Source organism: Rhinatrema bivittatum, unplaced genomic scaffold, assembly GCF_901001135.1.
Source record: "Rhinatrema bivittatum unplaced genomic scaffold, aRhiBiv1.1, whole genome shotgun sequence".
NCBI lineage: Eukaryota > Metazoa > Chordata > Amphibia > Gymnophiona > Rhinatrematidae > Rhinatrema > Rhinatrema bivittatum.
Genome location: NW_021820744.1, coordinates 31,330 through 51,895, shown reverse-complemented (window position 1 = coordinate 51,895; position 20,566 = coordinate 31,330). Strand labels below are relative to the sequence as shown.

General features: G+C 43.2%; 1 protein-coding gene across 1 annotated transcript in view; it reads right to left on the bottom strand.

The window, feature by feature from the left end:
- Nucleotides 1-20,566, bottom strand: part of LOC115082069 (propionyl-CoA carboxylase alpha chain, mitochondrial-like) — a 61,443-nt gene that overhangs the window by 14,343 nt on the left and 26,534 nt on the right. The window contains exon 2 of the mRNA XM_029586335.1: nucleotides 3,068-3,145. Within this exon, the coding sequence (XP_029442195.1) occupies nucleotides 3,068-3,145 (78 nt within the window). The remainder of the gene's footprint in view (nucleotides 1-3,067; nucleotides 3,146-20,566) is intronic.

Below are 20,566 nucleotides of genomic sequence, written 5' to 3'. Positions count from 1 at the left end.
GAGAAGTCCATTAACTGCTATTAATCAAGTTTACTTAGGGAATAGTCACTGCTATTAATTGCATCAGTAGCATGGGATCTTCTAGGTGTTTGGGTAATTGCCAGGTTCTTGTGGCCTAGTTTGGCCTCTGTTGGAAACAGGATGCTGGGCTTGATGGACCCTTGGTCTGACCCAGCATGGCAATTTCTTATGTTCTTATGTTCTTATGTTGGAGAGAGATCTCACCAAGAATATCATCTTTTTGAAATTATTTCCTATTGTTGTGGCTTTGGCATTGTGGGGGCACAGAATGAAGGACAAGGTGGTTTTATTTCGGTGCGATAATAGGGGAGTAGTTGAGGTCATAAATTGGCAATCAGCCAAGTATGAATGGGTGTGGGGTTGTTGCATGAGTTTTTCTTATTATGTCTTAACTGGAATGTGAAAGCAATGGCAACGCATGTTCCGGGTGTTGAGAACTCAATTGTTGATGCCCCCCTCTCATTCCAAGTGGGACATTTTCAGGCACTTGTCCCTGCATGCGGACGAGATGGGAGCAGAAGGGCAGGAGTGTGGGACATGATTAAGACACTGGTGGCTCGAGCAACATGGGTGTTTCTACAAGAAGGGGAGAGATGCTGTTTCTTCTGAACCCAAGGGTGGAGAGGGGGTCCTGTTCCAGACTTGGAAATTATGCAGTATGTTTTGTGGGCAAAGCTAGCGGCTTACTCCTTGGCCGCCACAACATGGGTGCATTTGGCAGGTTTTTTCCTTTTTTCAAAAGATTTTGGGTTGTAGGAATCCGGTGGTGAACTTTTGCAACAGACATTTGCTTGGTGGATGGGAGAGGGGCAAGGTCCAATAAGGGATATGAAGAGACCGATTCAGTATGCTGAGTTGCTAGTTATTGCTGGGTGTTTGGCATGTGTGTGTTGGTCCTCATATGAGGTGCTGCTTTTCTGTGTGGTGTTTGTCTTTGCTTTTTTTGGGCAATAAGGGTGAGCAAGCTGGTGGCTGAGTTGGCGGGGCATTCGGGATGCATGGGTTTGTTGAGAGAGAATGTGTGGGTAGTGGAGGATCGGGTTTACCTCCATATTCACCAATCCAAGATGGACCAGAGGGATGGGGGGCAGATGATTATGTTGGGTCTGAATGACAATTGTTTGGTGTGCTCTGTTTGTTGCATGCAAACATTTTTGCAGGTGTGGGCTTAGGTTGGAGCCCTTTTCTTGATACATGCAGATCACTCTCTGACGCATTAATCGGTTCGCTAGTGTACATAGTTCAGTAATTACGACCTCAGGAAGGAATGCGGAGTGGTATAAGATGCATTCTTTTTGTATCAACACAGCTACGAGCACGGTGGAGGCGGGACTGTGAGAGGGCCAGATTCGGAGGACTGGGAGGCGACATTCTTGGGCTTTCACTTATGTTAGTTCGGAGATATGATGGCATCACCTGATGAAAGGAGGAGGTAAAGTGCTGGGGGGAGTTATTAATGCATGTTATATTCTGTTTCTTGCAGAACTGCAGGTGGGTGGCCTTGATGTTGGGTGTGCCTGGGTTGTGGGCCACTGATTTGTTTATTGAGCTTATCAAAGGGCATTGCAGAGGCTTTCTGGTGAGATTTTTGGGTTAGGCAGTGGAGAGAGGGCGAATACGCTGCTTTAGGAGGCGAGGCATGCAATGGAACCAGCTCTTGCTGGTCATCAGAGAGTTGAAGAGTCCTGCCCTGGAAGTCCTGGTGGTACACTTGGGAGGCAATGATTTGGGGGAATGGACATATAAAGAGTTTGTGGCAGCTGTCTGGAAAGACTTCAGCTACTTGATGAACTGGATTGCCAACCATATTAATCAGATTTAAATTTCAGGATCAATTTTTATGGAAGCATGGGGTCAAAAAGGTCAAGACAAGTTGGTGCGTGGGTGGAGGTGCAAGGTGGCTTTTGGGTATGGCATGAGTGGGCATTGGATGTGTGTTCTGGGCTTTTTTCGGTTGAATGGGATACATCTGTCAGATATTGGAATAGACCTTTTTAACAATGCGCTTCAGGAGGCGTTTGAGATGTTGTTTTTGTGGGGTTAACCAGGCCACAGCGGGGGGGGGGGGGGGGGGGGGGGGGGGGGAGGAAACAAGGGTGTGCATTGTCCTTGTTTGTGGTGGAGAACCCGAGCCTAGCTGACAATTGTTAAAGGGATCAGATTCAGACCTGTAGGGTGATCGTGGTGGGGCATGTGTATCTGGGGGAGGGGATGCTACCCGTGACAGCTAAGTACAGTGATGTCACTGTACAGGTTGCTGGTTCTTCCTGCTGGGATGTTGCGGGCAGGAACTTCAATCGGCAGTGGGACTGCCGAGGGGGGTAGAAAAGCTTGGGGGAGGGGAGGGAGAAGCGGTATGTCACTGGGATTGTGGTAGTGTTACAGCTATGGATAATTTCGAACGGAGGATCCCGTGTTTGATTATGTAAGGCTCAGATATGGATTGTTTGAATAAACTGCGGACTTGGCAATTCCCAATTTGAGTCGTGTGTATTTTGTGGGGGTGAGGGAGAGGGGAGACTGCCATGGGTCCCACCTTACCCATGTTACATACTATCGAGGCAATTTTCAGAAACCCCTGTTTTACGCGTGTAAATGCTTTTTAAAATCAGGCCCATAGAGAGCAAACTCTTAAAATTAAAAGAAGATGGGGGGAAATAGAAACAAGAAAACAATGGAATCTGCATTCAGTAATGAATTAGGCACAAAATGATTTGATACTCCGGAAAACAAATTTTGAGTTACCAAGGGAAATGAGAACATTCTGGCCAACAGCACTGTTTTTTTGGCTACATAGCAAGCATGGAATGCAGGAATCTACCCTTTGACCACCACTGATGTCCTGGCCATGCTTTCTCAGATTTACAATTTATTTTTTAGAAAATAAAACAGTCAGAAAAATTCTGCCATACCTTAATTTGGCTCAACATTAAAGTCCAATTACTATTAGCTATGTTTTCACATTCTCGTCAATTCCTAGTTTTGTATATTTATTCTAATTAGACAAGTTGCACACAGTTGGAAGTGACATAAAAGAGAAGCATACCTTGGCAGTTTTAGCAGCACTCATACTGTTCTGCATTTTCATAGCTTCAATTACACAAATCTCCTGTCCTTCTGACACCTGGTGAAATGAAAGTACAGCAGTATTTATTTAAAAATACTTATACTCCGCAACTTCCAAATTTAAAATGAAGACACGCTTTAGAACACGGCAATATCCTTTGGTGGACTGCAGACTAAAAGTTTCTTCTCCTTAAAAGAAGACTTTCAAACTATGAAGCTTAAAAATAGACTTGTTTAATTGGTTCTAAGTCACTTGGGGGTGAATTTTCAAAGGAGTTATGTGCGTAAAATTGGCATATTTTATTTATTTATTTATTTATTTTGGATTTTTATATACCGACATTCTTGTATCAGATACAAATCATATCGGTTTACATTAAAAACAGAGTATGCAGGAAAATAGGTTTCCTAAGTCAAATACATTGAACATATTTAATAAGTAAGAGATTACTAAACACTATGAAAAAGGTTAATTAACAAAGGAAAAACTTAAGGGAATTAAAATAAGCGTAGCACAAAAGATTGCACGAAGGGGTGCACAAAGGGGAGTGCCCCTTTGGCGCACCCCTTTGGCGCGTGACGCACGGCGCGCGACACCTGGTGGAAAATGGCCGTTTACCGGCTCGCCGCTGAGTGTGATGACGTCAGTGGGGGCGGGTCTCTTCATCCCTGAGTTCACAGCATTCTCAGTTTCAGCGCGGTTTTTACATATGCTATTTTATAAATGTCAAACGTATGTACGTATTTTTGGTCTCGCGTTCACTTTCATGTGCAAAAAAAGGGTGATCTACAGGCGCTTTCTGGGGTGGGAGCAATTTCTGGGGCGTATGTTGCAATTTAATCAAGCCGAATGCGCGTCCATTTGGCAACTTATTTACTGAATTTTACACCTGCTAATTATCTTGGGCAATTTGTATCAGAATCATTTATCGTCTACTGCTGGTTGGGTAGGAAGTCTGGTTGAACTGGGGGGGAGCTCAGCATGAAGAACTAGGAGGGTCTTGATGACCTGGAGGATGACTGATAAATTGGTGGAGGTTTTGGCAAACTGGCAATTTCAATTATGCACAAGTTTTAAAATATACCGACTTAGTGCATATGTTTTTGAAATAAGTAAGAAAAGTATGTGCTTTCACTGCATTGCAGACATTTGTGCATAAGGAAACATATACACGTATGTTGGGAGTGTACACATCTATGCATTTTATAATCTGTGAGCACCTGACACATGCTGGTTATAAAATACTCTAGAAGATCTTCACACAACCATATATGTTCAAATATGGGGCCACAAGTTATACTCATAGGAGGTCATTTCAAAAAGAGTTATACATTTAAATGTAACATTATTGTAGGAATTTTTCAAGTGCATTTACACATGAATATCCTATGGACAATTCAATGGCATATATTGTAGCAATTTTCAAAAGCCCACTTCCATGGCTAAAGTGTATTTATACAGGTAAAGCTCAATTTTAATGTCACACATGTGAAATCCTAGACTGTTGTGTGGTTGAAGCAGCCTAGTTAGCGAACCTACTAGACCCATACTGGTAGACACGCTCTAGCTGGGACAGGATCTGGAACTTCACCTGTACCAGCCCCGTTCCCCGCAGGTTGAGCCTTTTGAGTTCCAGGGGCTGGCAGGGCTTAGAAGAAGACGAAGTCTGAGTCCAATCCAAAGGTCGAGGTAGGCAGCGTGGAGTCGTCGTCCAGGTCCAGACCAAGGGTTAAGGCAGGTGGTAATCAAGAGGATAGTCATGGTCCAAAGCAGAGGTCATAGCTAGAAGAGCAGGCCAAGTCAAACAAGTCACCAAGGACAAAGCAGGATAGGGCGGACTAGGAGATTCATGATCATGACAGACAAGAACCGGGGAATAACCAAGACAAGCACAGGCACAAACAGTACAAAGACAAGGCAAAGCCAAAGGCAGGACACAAGCAGAGAAACAAGGCAACATGAAGACACGAGAGCAACACACATTGCTGACAAGTTGCTGAGGCATCTGCTGGGAGTCCAAGAGAGCCTTAAGTAGGCATAGGGTGGATGATGTCAACAGAGGGTGCCATGGGGCTTTTCCCGCCAAGGTTCCTTTAAGGGTCAGAGCATTGGGTATGTATGCACCTAGAGGTGCTCGGGGGAGGAGCAATGTGATGGCGTTCCATACTGCTCTCGGCGGTGCTTGATGGTCAGCAGCATTCTTCCAACGAAGAGAGCAAACTTGGCTTTGGTTAGGTTGGCAGCTGAATGGGGTGAGCGTGGCTGGTCACAGGACAGCCCCGCAACTGGCCAAACGTTACATTTAAGTGTAACTTAAAACGAGTATGTGGATATCCATATATACATGTATATGGGTGCGGCAACATACACAGGATCCTGTGTGCAAGCATGCGCACGTTATAAAATAGGGCTAGCACATGTATGTGTGCACAGCGCATGTATGTATGTATGCACAGCAGGGATTTGTCTGCATTTACAAGCACAAGTGAGGATATTTTATAACGTGCACATGTGCTGGAAATGACCAGTTTCACCAGTTTATGTCTAGGTTATCAAGACTCCCCTGGTTCTTTAGCCTGCCCTCCCTCCCAGTTTACCCAGATCCCTCAAGCACTACATATATGGCTAAAAATATTTGTATTCACTTACATCTGATCTACAGCAGAAGTAAATTAGTGCAGAATTGCTCTGGACGTGCGCCACATTGGCTTCGCTACGCATGCGCATATCTCTTGACCCTGCGCAGGAATGCCCATGACCCCTCCCCATTTCACCCCCTTTTTTTTTTTTTTTTTTACTGCATGTAAGATATTTGAGCATCAGTACTTGCATGTTTATGTGTCAGGTTTATAAAATTAGGCGGAGACGTGCAGGTGGAGGATCACCGCCTCTCGCCATGCAATGGACCTCAAGCGGTATCAGTGGTGAGTACTCAAATGTCAATCCTGGCACTTGCCATGCTGTGAGGGTCAGTAAAGGGATAGGAGCGTTAACCCCTGATGCAGGTGGTGGAGTTTGCCAAAACGCGAGCATGTCGGGTGATATAATTACAGATGGTTAAAAAATGGAGTGACCCCGGAACTTAGTCGGTAAAGAAAAATAATATTTTTAACTAGACATTAAGAATTTTCATAGAATAAAGAATATTTGACAATAGAGAGGGAGATCAAGAAGACAGAACTGGCAAATGCATTACATTTGAGTGCTCACCACTGATACTGCTTGAGGCCCATTGCACGGCGAGAGGCGGTGGATCTACATCTTAGAAGCACGTTATAAGAATTTCTGATGCTGTGTTCATGAAGAGGGGATTAATATTTATTTCATTAAATGACTGATTGGATAATGAGTAGAAAGTGTTGCCTCCTTAATCATTTATATTAACGATAGATAGCGGGGAGGCTCCTGCTGGTAAGTTTGACAGTTCACCTGTTTTTGAGCAAGAGATAAAAGCCTCAGTAAACAAATGCTCCTTTAAAAATTTTTTGTAAAAATGTTTTGGAAGTACCTACTGTACCTGAATGTAACTCACGAAAAGGCATAAGCTAAATCTAAATAAATAGACCTATTCTGTTGAACCATTTATCAAAAGGAATGAATCTCCTTAATCATTTTGTCACCTTTATCTGTATCTTTTCTAGTTTTGCTATATCTTATCTGGTATGTGGTGAACAAAGCTGTACACACTATGAACATAAGATTTGCCATGCTGGGTCAGACCAAAGATCCATCAGTCCCAGCATCCTGTTTCCAACAGTGGCCAAACCAGGCCACAAGTACCTGGCAGGATCCCAGGGGGTAGTCAGATTCTATGCTGCTTATCCCAGGGATAAGCAGTGGATTTCCCCAACTCTACCTTAATAAAGGTAGAGTTGGGGAAATCCACTGCTTATCCCAGGGATAAGCAGTGGATTTCCCCAACTCTACCTTAATAAAGGTTTGTGGACTTTTCTTCCAAGAACTTGTCCAAACCTTGTTCAAGTCACCACATCCTCCGGCAACGAATTCCAGAACTTGAGTAAAAAAAATATTTTCTTTTATTAGTTTCAAATGTGCCACCTAGTAACTTCATTGTGTGTCCCCTGGTCTTTGTACTCTTTGAAAGAGTAAACCACCGATTAACGTTTACTCGTTCCACTCCACTCATTATTTTATAGCCCTCAATCATATCCCCCCTCAGCCGTCTCTGATGAAGGGATTACCAGTTGAAGGCAGGGATCCTTGGGCTGGTTATCTGGGCCCTACAAGGGAGCATAGCTTGTGTGAGTATTGTAGCTATATAATGTATTCATCAGAAACCTGTCATCATCTCTGTCGGGTAAGGAAAAATGCGCTTCTTTTCCTTCACCTCTGCAGCTCGTGGAACATTTAAGAGATTTAATTAATGGAGTGCTTACCAGCATTTCTATATGAGACACCTCTAAGATGTGCAGTAGTGGAAAGGGCCATTTCATGGGTGCCCCCTGTCTCTCTGTGCTGTGCTATTAATAGCAGGGCAGCCAACCAAACTTTGCACTCTAGAGACCAGGGACACACCTGACAGATGGTTCTCACATGCGTGACACACTGAACATGTGACCATCACCAAGCTAAATGTAAACAAGCACTCTGCATTCCACAGGAACCCCCTCGACCTGCAACAATGGGTGCAGAGCAAAACTAGGGCGTTCCCCGTTCAATTTACCATACAAAAAAAGATATTTCTGGTGACATCTCAATACCAGCAACATAAACACTCTCTCCTACCAGGTACAATAAACCCCCTTATGAAAAAACAGTAATTTACCACCAATGCATGATCTATGGAGAAAACACAACTAATAATATTGATACAAATGCCTACATGCTAGTAAAATACCTCACCTCTGTCACACACATAGAATCGACCTTCACCAAGTACAGAAAGACCACAAATTACAAATATGGAAACAGAAACGGGAATGGAAACCCAAAAAGGCCACTCTGCATTCTGTGCAAAACAAAACTATAGCACCTATCAGACTTCCAGGATCTGCAATAATGCACACAAACTAATGTGCACTAAGTAACACCTGCAATATGGAGCTCAAACAGTAACAACTCTACAGATGAATAGGCAGAACTGCAGAAATTACACCAGGCCCTGAACACCAACAAACCTCGTATTAGGAAAACAGAACAAGCCAAGCTGCTATAGATCCCTACACAGAAACTACAAGCTCGCAGAAGACCTTTAGCTGGGTCACACATGCAGAACACAGACAGACCCTCACTAAATACAGAATAAAATGACCATAAAGCTAATGTTTTTGTTTTTGCGTTGTTTTCTGCATACAGAAACCGGTGTGCGACACACCAGTTGAGAAGCGCTGCTATAGACAATACCAGTGCTTGTGGCAAGACTACACTAATTTGTTTGGCCCTTTGAAGAGGTAAGATGGGTCTTCCCAAATATTTAACCAATGTCATCCCTTGTTAGTTTTTTTTTAATACATTTGAGCCTAGAGAGAAACCTTAACGAATTAGCTGAATTGCTATCCCTTTTCTACAATCACTCAGCTACCACCCTAATTGTTAGGCAGCCGATTCCTTCTTCCATCTTCCAGAGCAGGGGTAGGCAACGTCTCTCCGGGAGAGCCACAACCAGGTCTGGTTTTCAGGACATCCAAAATGAATATGCATGAGGTATATTTGTGTGCACGGTGCCAATATACCTCATGCATGTTCATTGTGGATGTCCTGAAAACCAGATCTGCTTGTGGCACTCCAAGACTGGCTCTGCCTACCCCTGCCCCAAAGTATGAACCACCCCTCCTCTCCGGCATAGAAACTCTTTCAACCTATGCCATGCCAGCTTATGTTCTCTACTGCATCCCCTCATCCCCTTTCTTTTCCCAGCTCACCCCTCAGCCCTTTTCATTTTCCCATATGATCGATTCTACTCCATGACCTTAATACGTCACCTTTTTATTTGTCATCCCATCTCACCCTCCACTATTCCCTCCTCACTCTCAGTCCCCTGACCCCAGCTATCACCTTCTCCCTTCCCTCACATCCCCCCCAGTTTGTCTCGATTGGAGACAAACTGGGGGGGATATCCCTTCTCTCACCTTCCACAGCTATGTAACCATCAAACCTCTCCAGCATACAATCCCTCCTGATCTTAGAAAGACTTTCTCCAGGATCAGCCAAAAGAGTTTCCTTTAGCCCCTGGGTAGAAGATGGAGAACACCTGGTGGGAAGGGATGGCAGGGTCTGTGGTAGGTAAGGAGAAACGAGCGACAGCAATCTCCAGCATGCTTGCATACTTACATTTCTCTTCCCTTGATAGCAGGTCATAAGTCCAACGGTGGTCAGTAAGTGCTAGCAGCGGCAGCACTGGCCCACTGAACCACTGCAAGCTCACAAACTCCGCTGCGACCCCAATCCTTCCTCAGGCAGGGCTTCATGTTAACAATGAAACCCGTGCCAGGGCCTGCCAGTGTGTACTGGGGCTCACAGACCGCACACACACACTAATTTCAGCTACTGGTATTGCTGTTGTGTAAAGACATCAGCTTTGAGAGGCACTTGTGGCCATCTCACACCACCCAACAGTGAAGCATTACGACTTTATCTGGCATCCTGACCCACGGTTTGGGAAGGCATGAGCTAAGAGATAAAATGGTGACTAAACACTCTGCTGTGTTGTTCTCATTACAGGACGGTCATTCAGGGGGGATAAGTATATAGCGTTCACCCGCTTAACCAAAGGTTACACACCGGCAGCTGTAAGGCTACCTGAACAGAGGACGGAGATCATGGTACAGACCTGCATGGCTAGCTACATGCATGACAGTGCGTGTGGGTGACAGAGTGATTGCAAGAGGGCGTCATGAAAAGGGCTTTACTGGGGATGGAAAAGGACCAACACACGCTGATGCCACACACAGCACTGAAAACATACACATTAACTTTTATAAGATGAACATATTTTAAAACTTTGTAAACTATTTTCAATGTTAACAAAAAGACAACAGGTGGAGGGAGGACTCTCAGCACTTTCTGAAAAATGCCAAAGGGGCTGGTGGCTATGCTGGGTGCCTCTCTCCAATGAGCTCTGGGATGGCCTCTTGACCTTCAGCAAGCCGCTCCAGGAACTGCACCATCCTCCTGAAGTCAGCCTGCAAGTCCCTCATACCCTCCAATGTCCCCCCTATGGCATTTGAGGTCCATTCTGGCACTGATACTGGAGCTCCGGGGCCAAAGATGGCCTCTGCTGCCAAGGGGCACTGTAGAGGATCTGGGAGGTGGTCTCCAGCGACCTGCAAAATGTCTTCGCCCAGCAAGGACTGGAGAGACTCAGGACCAATGTCCTGATGTCCCAGGCCAAAGGGGAAGGAGGTCCTACAGGGAAAGGGAGATGGGTGGATGGCTGTTCTGGCCTGGGGCCTCCCTTTGTGTGTCGGGGGGGGGGGACTTGGAGAGCTGCTCTTCCACTGCTAGGGCCACTGCTTGTGGTGGTGGAAGATGATCCCCAGCAGATAATACAAGTGCAGGTGCATGGAGAGGACCCAGCTGCTCTTCCTCCGTCTCCTCTGAGGATGTCGAGCTGGTGATAACTGTGAAGACAGCAAAACCTGTGTGTCAGCTCCAGGGCATGATGAGTATCATCTGCTAGCAGTTTGAATGCATTGCATTAGTGGAAGACAATGGTAAATGTTCCTGTTGATGGGACACAGATAATCTCCCAGTAATTTGGCAGCTTATGTAGAATTGTATAGTAAACCATAATTACTAGGTAGTGTTGGGGGCTCATTAGTAGGCTCAGTGTCTGGATGGTTTATGTTGGGGTGTACCTAAGATAGAAAGACGCCAAGGGATGGGATGCTGCTATAACTCTAGAGGTGTTTGTAGAATGGTAGTTTGGCTTTTAAGAGAAAGAGGAGTAGGGTATACCACCCTCAGTTGACTGCAAGGCTGATGAGTGCATAACAAGTACTGCTTCATGTCAGGGCTCTCAGTGACTGAGAATAGGCAAAAATAAAGTTTATGTGCATAAGGGTTGCTTGAAGCATTAGGTAAAGACAGGGTCCTGTCGAGTGGCCGCCCGACAGTGGCAATTACAATTACCTGTACCTAGCTCCCTGATGGTACTCTTGTGAACTTACCTACATGCTCCTTCTTACATGTGCATTAGCCACTCCCGTTTCTTATGTTGGAGCTCCCAGGCCATCTTCTTGATGTCCTCAACCTATTCAAAGAAATAGGAATTTTAAGCAATTAGTTCTGTATTGACCGTCCCCTGCTTTGCCTCTTACTACCCATTCCCTCCAAATCCACTCCCCATACCTCTTTTTTGCCTGTAAAGCACACCCCTAGTCCCCCGAATCCAAACCTATCTAACCCCCTTTAGCACTCTATAGGGTCACATCCCTACCTCCACCCCAACCATCACCTCAACAGCCCCTTAATCCACCCCCACCCTCAACCACACCAATAGCCACAAACCCCACCCCCCAATTCATCCCTCCAAAGACTACACCACCCCCACCCTACCCCTTACCCCCCACCTCCATTCCTCTATTAACTTACCACGCATGGTTAATCCGGGATTGTTGAGGGCCTGCAAATCTTTTCCAGACTCTCCTCAGCCGGCCATTACGTCACCGGGGAACAGCATCCTTTCATATTTCACTGCCAGGGTCGCTGGTCTGTAGACGTGCAGGGGTGGGGGGCACGTTTTAGAATGAGCCTGTCCCGCAAGAATCGGAACTTTGCTCCCACGGAAAAAACATATGTGTGTATGTAAGCAATAGCTTACTGTAAACGTGTGCGCATATGTTTCCTATAAAACATACACACATTTTATATTGTCCACATGCGTTTGTGCGTAGATTATAAAATGTATGCAAGCCCATGTATGCACGAATATAGGATCGCATGTTTTATTTTGAAAGTTCTCCTCTCAATGTAGCTCTCCTGGCTATTTACATTATCATATACTGTAAGCTATGTTGTCTACAATCATGTTCACTGATGCTACTATTACAATTTATAAACATACTCTTTCCTGTGAACTTAAAATGCCGGTGTTTTTTCTGACAGTTAACATCTCTAGCATTCTACATTTATGGGAGCAAGAGTGATCCAGATCTATGAAAAAAAAAAAAAAAAAGGACACATTTTGAGTGGTTTGTACCTACTGAAATTTATTATTTATTTTATACAACCCGCAACATCCAAGCTTGCTGATCAGTGTGGTGTACATATTAAAACATTTATAATTTCCAAACATAAACAATACAAAAACATAGATCTAAATAAATATTAATAGCCTAAACCTTTAAACTAATTTTTAAAATGTTTCCTAAAAAACTATAATTCTCCTCTTTCTTCTAAATCTGTACAGTACTTATTCCACATCTTTGTTGCCTATTATCAAAAAGGCTCTATTTTGAGTCTGTTGATACATGTAATCCTTAAAACGCAGCTCCCTTGCAGATTCTGGTAGGCCTACATATAAAGAGCATTATAGTAATCAATTTTAGTATTAAGCACAGTTCTGACATCCGACACTGGCAATTGGGGTTTCAGCTGATGAACTAGTTGTAATCTTGCAAAAGCAGCTTTAGCTATCATTAGTATTTGAGGTTTCGTTCTTAACCTTGAATCCAACATCACTCCTAGATTACGTGCCTTTTGTGCCATAGGTATGGTCACCCCCCAAAAATTCAATTGTTGTTTTCCTTCTAACCCACTCTGTCTACTAACTTGTAGCACCACCGTTATATTTCAGGTTATATATCAATGATATAGGATACACTGAAAATAAGTATAATAGCATAGTTAATCCCAAAATGAAGCAGAAATAGAGTCTAAATGCCAACGGTGTTAAAATTAAATGCATAAAATATTTGATTTCTATATTCTTTTCTTTTTTTGCAAGAAAATATGTATTAATACAAAAATGTACTGTAAACTAGCTTATCACAGAGTATGGAGTGCCAGATTTAAAAGAGCAGAAATTATATTTATCAGAAGATAGTACAACTTTTGCCAAAAGCTTTAATTTTTATACAACTGGAAGGAAAATATTGGACAGACGAGAACAATAAAACCAAAAAAAAAAAGCACCACTGGAACATTTGCCTGATTCCCCCGGTGCAAACATCCAGCAGCACTTAATGTACACGATTTTGCTTAGGGGGTTGCTTTTTTTCCTATGGAATTCTTCCCTTCCAGAATTTGCAAGAAATTAATAACTTGATCAAAAGATAAGATTATTTCAAAATCATGCAAGCAACTTTTTGCTCATTGCTTAAATCTGATCTTCAGAATTTTGAAGCTAGTAACTTTCTTTCCTGACCCAAGTCCTGCAGAGTCCCTAGTGATAAGGATGACCACACGCGGCACCTTTTCCTCAAGCGTGTCCTAAACAACAACGGAAATGGGAAGCAACCCTGAAAAGTATCCCTATTGCCTTTTTCCCTGTGTTCCCAGTGGGTATTCAACTCTACGTGCTCAGCCCCTTTCTCCATGGAACTGAAACTAAGGGACTCTTGTGACTATTGCACAACACTATGCTGGCACTTCTGGGAATCGCTCGACAGCGGCTTTAATGAGACTGTGGCAGGGTTTTTGTTCGTTGGTTGGGGGCTTACAAAACAGACCCGAGGCCCACAAGTCTTTTTGATAAATTCAGTCAGCACTGATGTATTTTTCCACTCTGTCTAATTGGTATGAAGTCTGTGGATCTGGATGCTGCATCCTTCATGCAACACCACTGCAACCTCTCTTTTGACACTGGGGGGTCAAGGTTCACATTCACATCCGATTACCAAAGAAGTAGCCGCCCTCATTAGGCAGCCAGCGGCCCTGCACCAAAATAAGTTTAGCTTGAAGGACAACGCAGCCCCCATTTAACTCAATAAACCTTGACCGTTTTAAGCCGGTCCAGATACTGTCAGGCAGTATTGCGACTTTCTGAAGAGTTTCAGGCATCTCCAGCTGATGATTAATTGAGAGTGATGGGAAATAAGATCCAGTCAAGCCAGCTGCTTGCCATGGTTGGCAAAATTACTATAATGGATATAGGCTGCCAATTTTCCAGTTTCACTGGCAAGTCTTCCAAGTATAATTAAGGGAAGTTATAAATGATATGGAAATCTATCAAGTCCCATTTATTTTCAGAGAAGTTCTTCCCTTGGGACCCTTATCTTCAAGCAAATAGTTTGCTTTATTGTGCTTAATGATTTAAGCCACTTATTTCCGATTCTCCAGTAGAGTTCTTAATGCATTATATCAACTTCCTCCTACCAAGATTTTTTTTAGAGTAACATAAACCTTTTAAAGTTGTGGGCAAATATATCCGAGCTCCCGCTTCCTATGTGGAATTTTAAGAGAGAATCTGTCGTGGCTTCTCCTCCTCACCTCACAACTGGACTACATCGAATCTTGAAAAAAAAAAAAAAAAATCCCAACTATTTTATGTAATGGAAAGCTGTAGTAAAAAAAAAAAAAAAAAAAAAAAAAAGTAAGCTGCATTTGATGCTGGACTTTAAGGTGGTGGCCGCTCACTTAATGTCATTTGACGTGGAATACAAGCATGAAAATGAAGTGCACGGGCCTAAGATTGGAGCTGTGAAGGATGAGTGCACAGTGTTCCATTTCTCAATTTCATCCTTCAGAACCACAAAATGGGGGCGATACAGTCGCTGGATGAGATTTACTGTAGCAGCTGTGCTCTTCCCACACAGGGGAGGGCATCGTAATGGACTCAGACCAGGGAAGCAGCAGTAACAAACAAGGTTTCCTTATCAAGGGTGTGCAGTCATATTTCTCACAAACATCGCTGCTGCGCCGAAATATTTTTAAAACCAAATCCTTTTGCTGTCGAAAATACTTGATTATTTTCAATTAACTCTTTGCTAAACCAGTGAACGATCGAGGTGATGGTACTAATTTTTTATTTTTTTTAGCAGCTCTCCAGTAAAGAATGTATAGGGAGCTGTGCCAATGGCATATGGCTTTCTACTGTGCTCAACATTCATACAAAAGACAGGTTCATCAGTCACTGGATTATCTGGATAAAAAAAAAAAATCAGCTCCTGACGGATGGTATTTAGAGCTTACCTGCTGCTAATACATTAGCAGGGAAATAGAGGTTTTTGAAATGCACGTGACGTTAGGAAGCTGCAGCCCAGGAAAGACGACACTCGCGAGTAACACATCGTGCATGCCAGGGGCTGTACAAAATAATAAAACCGAGCTCTGGTTTAAACCCCCTAGAACTGGGCCCCACTGCAAGGAACCCCGGGTCAGGCCTGTGCAGGCCCAATTAATGCACAGCATCTGCCGTACAGGAGCGGGCACATCAAGCACCTTCCCCAACGATTGCGGCAATTAAAAGACAACCATTTCCTGCCCATTCTGACAGCAACTGTTTCAATGCAAGAGTAAGCACCAAATCAGTGGGAGCAGCTGTAAAAATGAAGTCTCTTTTTTTTGGGGGGTGGGGGTGGATGTGAAGGAAGGGATGAATGGATGAGTGGGGAAGGAGGGTTTCTTATGGAAAAGGTCCCGTCTTTTTGTTGTACAACTTGCTGTGGTTTTTCTGCCAAATTAGACAGAAGGCTCAGAGGGGCTTACAGGGCCCTCTCTCTACAGTATCACCTTCTGCTGCTCTTCTTAAAAAGACGGATCAATATCATCCCTGCTGATTCTTCCACGAAACCGAAAACCCTTCAATTAGGCCTGTAAAGGCCGTTATATTTAGAACACAGGTGCCTGAATTAAAGCTGCTTTAAGGCCCTTGCATACACGAAGGCAGGCGCAGTAATATACAGAATATCACAAAGGCACTGCTAGGCATTGATTTTTTTTTTTTAACTGGCTCTGAATTATATCCCTACATCTCCATCTAAGGATCTATATATATGCACATGAAACCAGGCCCAGTTCTCTGGGCCAAACACACACACACACGGGAAAACCGCTAGCTGCCTCTGCTTGTGCTTACAGACAATGGAACTGATTCTGTGAAATCTGAAAGTGTGCAAACATTGTGCGAAGAAGTAAAACTCCCCGAGACAAAGCCAAATCTTCTCCCCTTCCCACCCCCCCCCCTTGGGTCAGCATTGAAAACAAAAAAAAAAAAAATACTGTGGCATGAACAGATTCTACTTGGCGGAGGAATTTTGTAGAAGTGAGGGCCGTCTACTACTATTTATAAGCGCACTGTCCCTTGTAAACCGACACGACGTGTAAACGGCAATCATAGAAACATAGAAACATAGAAATGACAGCAGAAGAAGACCGAATGGCCCATCCAGTCTGCCCAGCAAGCCTCACACATTTTTTCTCTCATTCTTATCTGTTTCTCTTAGCTCTTTGTTCTATTCCCCTTCCACCCCCACCATTACGTAAAAGCCCTCAAATAAATAAATGCATCTAAAATAAAGATTCAGGTAACTCTGCTGTATTTGTATCTATTCCTGAGAGGAGATATGAGAATTAAAATTCCCCAGAGCATCCTACTTATCTCCTCTTAGTCATTCTGAGTCTGAACAAACGGTAGAGGTGCTGCGCTCTGTTTTATTTTAAAAGAATACGAAAATAAAAGAAACCAAGTGTTAGGGCAAAAAAACCCCAAGAAAGCAGAAGTAGGGGTAAGACACAATAAGGTAATAAGGTGGAGAACCGGGCAAACGGCTGTTTTGAAGCACGTAACCAGTGCTGCTTTTTTTTTTTGAGGGACACTTGAAAAATTACTTCAATCGGACAATTTCTTTTCATTAAATAAGACAGAGCGGAGTAAACGCGTTCCCTACCGTTGCACGGGGACTGGGAAATTTTTAGCGGTGTTTCTTTCCACGTTCCGCAATAAATAGTGAAACCTCAAATAAACAGGCTGCACAGGAAGCACTTGTGTGCACACAAATAAATAAATAAATAGTGAAACCTCAAACAGGCTGCACAGGAAGCACTTGTGTGCACACAAATAAATAAATAAATAGTGAAACCTCAAATAAACAGGCTGCACAGGAAGCACTTGTGTGCACACAAATAAATAAATAGTGAAACCTCAAATAAACAGGCTGCACAGGAAGCACTTGTGTGCACATAAATAAATAAATAAATAGTGAAACCTCAAATAAACAGGCTGCACAGGAAGCACTTGTGTGCACACAAATAAATAAATAAATAGTGAAACCTCAAATAAACAGGCTGCACAGGAAGCACTTGTGTGCACACAAATAAATAAATAAATAGTGAAACCTCAAATAAACAGGCTGCACAGGAAGCACTTGTGTGCACACAAATAAATAAATAAATAGTGAAACCTCAAATAAACAGGCTGCACAGGAAGCACTTGTGTGCACACAAATAAATAAATAAATAGTGAAACCTCAAATAAACAGGCTGCACAGGAAGCACTTGTGTGCACACAAATAAATAAATAAATAAATAGTGAAACCTCAAATAAACAGGCTGCACAGGAAGCACTTGTGTGCACACAAATAAATAAATAAATAAATAGTGAAACCTCAAATAAACAGGCTGCACAGGAAGCACTTGTGTGCACACAAATAAATAAATAAATAGTGAAACCTCAAATAAACAGTCTGCACAGGAAGCACTTCTGTGCACATAAATAAATAAATAAATAGTGAAACCTCAAATAAACAGGCTGCACAGGAAGCACTTGTGTGCACATAAATAAATAAATAAATAAATAGTGAAACCTCAAATAAACAGGCTGCACAGGAAGCACTTGTGTGCACACAAATAAATAAATAAATAGTGAAACCTCAAATAAATAGGCTGCACAGGAAGCACGTGTGCGCGCACAAATAAGGAGTTTAAATTTGTCTCTTTATACCATTTGCCAATTTTTCTACAATGATGTTTCAAATTGTTTTAACAAGTTAAGGAAAAACAAACCAAACAAACCATATTTGATATGGGCGTGATCTGGGCGGGACACGGATGATCCAAAAAGGTGACTTGAAAGGTGCGAGTAGGTATTTATGCGCACAAGCGCAGGCTGGGCTCCGTACCATGTGACTTTACTTCTGCTACGAATGGCGCCTACGTTTTAAAATAAAAAAAATCAGGGCCAGTCAGCGAGGTTTGAAGGGTCGGGGCTGATAGGGTAAAAGGGAGGAAGGTTAACTAATGAGGTTAGAAGTTGGAAGCTTTTACTTGCGCGAATTGGGAACGGACTGGGAAAACTGGTAATTGCATCGGTGCGCGTATCGAATAAAAATCCCCCCACTTTCGTGGTAGAGCCGGCGTTTGCGCACACAAGCGTGCATCCATACAAAATGGCGCGCAACCGATGGTGTTCAACCGATTTTATAATCAAACGTGCGTATGCTTTAAAACGGCGGCGTCCATTCGGGCAAGCCGCCATGCGCGCCTACGTGCATTGCCCACGTGGATTTTTTTAAAAGCTACCGTGACAGAGGTGAATTTTAAAAGAGACGTGCATTCCAAAATTGGGAGATGAGCGCGCATCTCGCATCAGAGAAAAAAAAGGGGCGTGGCGTGTGTGCTGCACGGGCATTCCAGGGCGGGGACCGACGGAAGTGTGTGAAAGTACGTACACACCCCCTGGGCATGTCCTCGGGGCCAGTACCGCGTAACTTACTCCTAACTATGGAGGAGGCATCCCTGAGCGGTTTAAGAGGTCTGCGGTAACTGTGGGGAGTGCAGGCTAAAGAACCAGGGAGGACCTTGCTGGATGAACTGGTGAAACTGGTCATGGTATCGACGCGCGCTTTTTATAAAATCCCCCCACTGGCACGCCTCATACCAGACTTTACGTGGCTGTGTGCATCCACATGTGCATAATTAGGCAGACGGATGCATGTGCCCGGGCTATTTTATAACATATACGCATGTGTGTCTGTGTGTTAGAAAACTGCCGCACTCCGGGGCTTGCCTGGACGCACATGCAGATATGTGTGCTCGCATGCCCGTTTGGAATTTACCGCCGTAGAAAAAACAAGTGAGTATTTCTAAAACAGGTAGAGAAATATTTGCATGTACTGAAACATGCGTGTGGTTTCAGAGCAGAACTATGCAGTATTTATTTTTATAAATTGTGCAGCTTTCACCACATAGTTTATAAAGCACTAGCAGAAATCTCTGTGTGTCCACTTATACAGGTAAATGCTATAATGAGGACAAGTTTTAAAGTTATGCATCCCTTGTTTTATTTTTTAATTGGAAGAATATGAAATACCAGTACTGCATTGCATAATAAAAACAAATACACATTTAATCACAAGGAGAATGTCTTATTATTCAGAAATATGTTCCACATAAATAATAAGAAACTGGGTCACACCAAGGATCCAACATGCCCAGTATCTTGTTTCCAACAGTGGCCAATCTAGGCTACTTGGCAAGTACCCAAATACTAAGTAGATCCCATACTACTGATGCCAGTAATAGCAGTGGCTATTCCCTAAATCAACTTGATTAATAGCAGTTAATGGACTTCTCCAAGAACTTATCCAAACCTTTTTTAAACACAGCTATACTAACTGCACTAACCACATTCTCTGGCAACAAATTCCAGAGTTTAATTGTACGTTGAGTGAAAAAGAACTTTCTCCGATTAGTTTTAAATGTGCCCCATGCTAACTTCATGGAGTGCCCCCTAGTCTATTATCCGAAAGAGTAAATAACCGATTCACATCTACCCGTTCTAGACCTCTCATGATTTTAAACATCTCTATCATATCCCCCCTCAGCCGTCTCTTCTCCAAGCTGAAAAGTCCTAACCTCTTTAGTCTTTCCTCATAGGGGAGCTGTTCCATTCCCCTATGCATTTTGGTTGCCCTTCTCTGTATCTTCTCCATCACAATTATATCTTTTCTGAGATGCGGCGACCAGAATTGTACCCAGTATTCAAGGTGCAGTCTCACCATGGAGCGATACAGAGGCATTATGACATTTTCCGTTTTATTCACCCTTCCCTTTCTAATAATTCTGAACATTCTGTTTGCTTTTTTGACTGCCGCAGCACACTGCACCGACGATTTCAATGTGTTATCCACTATGAAGCTTAGATCTTTTTCCTGGGTGGTAGCACCTAATATGGAACCCAACATTGTGTAATTATAGCATGGGTTATTTTTCCCTATATGCATCACCTTGCACTTATCCACATTAAATTTAATTTGCCATTTGAAAGCCCAAACTTCCAGTCTCAAGGTCCTCCTGCAATTCATCACAATCTGCTTGTGATTTAACTACTCTGAACAATTTTGTATCATCTGCAAATTTGATTTCCTCAGTCGTCGTATTTCTTTCCAGATCATTTATAAATATATTGAAAAGTACGGGTCCCAATACAGATCCCTGAGGCACTCCACTGTCCACTCCCTTCCACTGAGAAAATTGTCCATTTAATCCTACTCTCTGTTTCCTGTCTTTTAGCCAGTTTGTAATCCACGAAAGGACATCGCCACCTATCCCAAGGCTTTTTAGTTTCCTTAGAAGCCT